Genomic DNA, 3,486 nt, shown 5'->3' with positions numbered 1-3,486 from the left:
TTTTGTCTGGTTATTCTTATAAGGAGGAAAAAAATGTTGTTAGACTAAATTTATGAAACTCTAGCATTGAGAAATGTTGTATATTGGGTTGTTTTCTGATCAGTGAGACTTATTCAGGTTCATGAATTGGGAGTAGCAGCCAATTACTTACCTTGTATCTGTAATACAGTAATGTATGACTACTAAATATACGACATTTCTCTGAAATCACAGAACTATTACTTATTTCATCAACATATATATTTATGTTTATCAAAAGGCTTCCCACTAAAATGTTTTACATGTTGAGTTATAGGACAAAAGAAGGGCTTACACAGAGCATTATGACAAATGAGACATTTGTAATATAACGGAGGCAAACTGCATTTTTGCTGTATTCATTATTTTGACACTAAATAATAGTTAGACCTTTTTTTAAACAAAATTTGCAGAAATTATGAGTCCCTTTTCCCCCATTTTGGAAACCAGTTTAATTACATAGGAAATAACTGCATTCTCTTTCATACCTCTTAAATTCAAACACAGGTATGCATGACCCTGATATACCAAGGCATTTTTTTTTCTGACAAAATTAGCTTTTTAGTTAGTGTAATATAATAATAATTATTATATATAATATATATGACTAATTATAGCACAGTAATAAAAGTGTTATTTTATATAAAATAACAAATTTTTATATGTTATGGAGTGTTACATGGGCCTGATTTTTTTTATTATTATCAAGGAATCAATCCTTGTTGACTTTTATGAAGTATGATACTCAATAAAACTGNCACCTTTTAATCAGTTAGATTTTCATATCCTGAGAGTCTAACATCTTTATTGTGAAACTTTTATTGTGTAAATTCTTGAACTTTCTGAACACTGACAGTTTTAAAGCAAAAATATCTTTATAGTTTTCTTGAAGTGCCGTTTTCTTGCTTTTTTTAATTTCATAATATCCATTCTGAAATGTAAGAGACAAATTAGGCTACCTAAAAATGTTTCCCAGTGTTTAGGACTATGCCATATACTGCTTAGTTAATTTATTCAGAGAGTTTTTCATCATATTTCTATTCCTTCACACTCAGGGTTCTCAAGCCTTTGGGAACCCGTCACTGTCCCTGCTCCCACCCTCGCCTAAGTCTCATCTGCACTCACTCGCCTTTCGCAGTACACAGACTGATCTTCCCTAGGAAAAGTTCAGGCATGTCAGCTGAGTTCATGAGCACTATCCATCCCAATGAAATTCCCATTCTGTATCGAGGGTGAGGAAGCAAAGCTTTAAATCGCAAATTCTTCATTTTCATTTTTGGCTAGATTCTCTGTGGTTTGTAACCTCCCCCTGATGGAAGTTGGAGCTCTCATTCATTATTTCTTACTTAATCCATAAATCTATAGAACTTAATTAGAAATTTGGTGAAACGGGAATGGGGGAGGGAAACTATGTTATAGCTTGGTATCTGCTGAAATTTGCAGGTTTGCTATCTGTAGTAAGGAACTTTACTTTCTGTTGTCAGGTGCCCAGGCCCTACAGCTGGCCCCCATCCAGGAACAGCTTTTTCAGGTTGTATCAGGATGAACAATGACCTAAGTATGGAAGTGAGTATTGGGACTATACTTCAACTTCACTTTAGTGCTACCATATCCTGGTCCTCTTCTATGGAGACTATATATATACATGGTAATCACTGTCAGTTAGGAATGCATATATGTGGAGAGCTGACTTAAGTTATAAGAATATTTTCATTTGTGCGGGCGGCTGTTACCCCTAACCACTGTGCTGTTCAAGAGTCAACTGTANTGATTATAAATTCTCTTTATAGCAACAATCAAGTCACTAAGAAAGAAGTTAATTAAAGGACGACACCATGGCTTGCTGTTTCAGGTAAAAAACAAACAAAACAAGCAAAAAACTTAGTATGGGGATGATGTTCAGATTGTGTAAGGTTTTGAAGCTAACTTATAATATACAATAATTTTAATAATAAAATTAAATAACCACCTTAGAAGAAAATGTGCTGGTAGACTTGGTTCTCTTATGCACTGAAAGCATTTAGCAAAACAAGGGGGGGAGAACTCACATTAGTGAGTGGCTCTTAATAACCTCTTTCAAAGAGGAAGCATTTCAGAATTTACTGTATCTATTAGAAAAGGGCCAGGTTTTGGTCTTAGGCACCTCCTCTCTGATATTCTTAAATGTGTGCTCTTGAATGGGCTTAGATGGTTATGCCTCTTTTTTCTCCTATTTGAATTAAACTTTCAATTCCTTCTATCAAGGTAGAGTTTAATGTATGTTTTTACCTTATGATGCTTGGTGAATTTCTTCTTTTTGTTCATAAATGAAGAACATAAGGAACAGCAGGTTTGTCACTGGAGGAAGGAAGAAAGAAAGGGTGATATTTGCATGTGTCTGTTTCCAGGGCATCATATAGGCACATCTGTTTAGGCAGGAAAATAAAAATTATTCATGTGGGAGATTAAGCTAAGCGGAGTTCCTAGAAAGCTCTCTATAATAAGTTGAACTGGAATAACCTCCATATCTACATAGGTATCTAATATGTTTTGTATCTTTGACCCTTTCATCATTCTGTCTTTGAATACACTCTACCAATTTCTCTTGACAGGGCTATTTAGATGATATGTAGATATGTCCTACATATCATTTCAAGAACACCAGTATAATTTTCTATTATAATGTAACTATGATAGATATATAGCTACCTCCTGGACTAAGGCCATGATTTTATTGCTATAAAATTTTCACGGGCACTATTTTTACAATTCTGAGTTGTCTCCAACAAGCTTTTTGGGCCTCTGCCTAAAGATTTTAGTGGCAAAGCCATTCAGTTTTCTGTCCCTGATCTTTGGATTTTATTCCTAGAACAAGTAATGGGGAACATGCAATGAAAGGTTAACAATTACAAACTTGTTCCCTTAAAGCAGTACACAAGATAAAGAACTGATCAATTTCACCCTCCACACATAGCGTCCTTTCTTAAGTCTAATATGTTTTGTATCTTTGACCCTTTCATCATTCTGTCTTTGAATACACTCTACCACTTTCTCTTGACAGGGCTATTTAGATGAGGAATTTCTTCACTATGATCCCTTGTCCTACACAGTCAGAATTCAACAGCATCTTCAAGAACAACTGGTAAGTGTAATCTTCTTGAAACAATTTAAATACCAATTGTGAATCAACTACTATGCCAAAATAGAATGTTAAGTTCAGTTTGTATCAGTGGTCTGAGAACCCTATACTGCTTTACTTTGAGAGATTATCAGATGAAGCAATGGATACTTATTTTTTTTCCTTTATCACATACACACACACACACACACACACACACACTCCTGATAGACCCTAAGAAATTGTAATATTTTAAATATTTTGATTGCAGTTTCATGAAGTTAGAATTATATAACTAAGTTTGCCCCTCACCCATACCTCTTTCCTCAAAGCCTTTCATATGAAAGTGTTGGTTATTAGGAATTAATGGT

General features: G+C 34.4%; 1 protein-coding gene across 1 annotated transcript in view; it reads left to right on the top strand.

The window, feature by feature from the left end:
- The first annotated feature begins 1,505 nt into the window (after positions 1–1,505).
- Positions 1,506–3,486, top strand: part of IRAG2 (inositol 1,4,5-triphosphate receptor associated 2) — a 34,773-nt gene continuing 32,792 nt past the window's right edge. Inside the window, exon 1 of the mRNA XM_019654637.1 lies at positions 1,506–1,584. Coding sequence (XP_019510182.1) covers positions 1,561–1,584 — 24 coding nt within the window. The 5' untranslated portion in view covers positions 1,506–1,560. The remainder of the gene's footprint in view (positions 1,585–3,486) is intronic.

Source organism: Hipposideros armiger, unplaced genomic scaffold (genome assembly GCF_001890085.2).
Source record: "Hipposideros armiger isolate ML-2016 unplaced genomic scaffold, ASM189008v1 scaffold_227, whole genome shotgun sequence".
Lineage (NCBI taxonomy): Eukaryota > Metazoa > Chordata > Mammalia > Chiroptera > Hipposideridae > Hipposideros > Hipposideros armiger.
The sequence above is the reverse complement of the archived record's forward strand: the minus strand, read 5'-3'. Positions and strand labels throughout refer to the sequence as shown.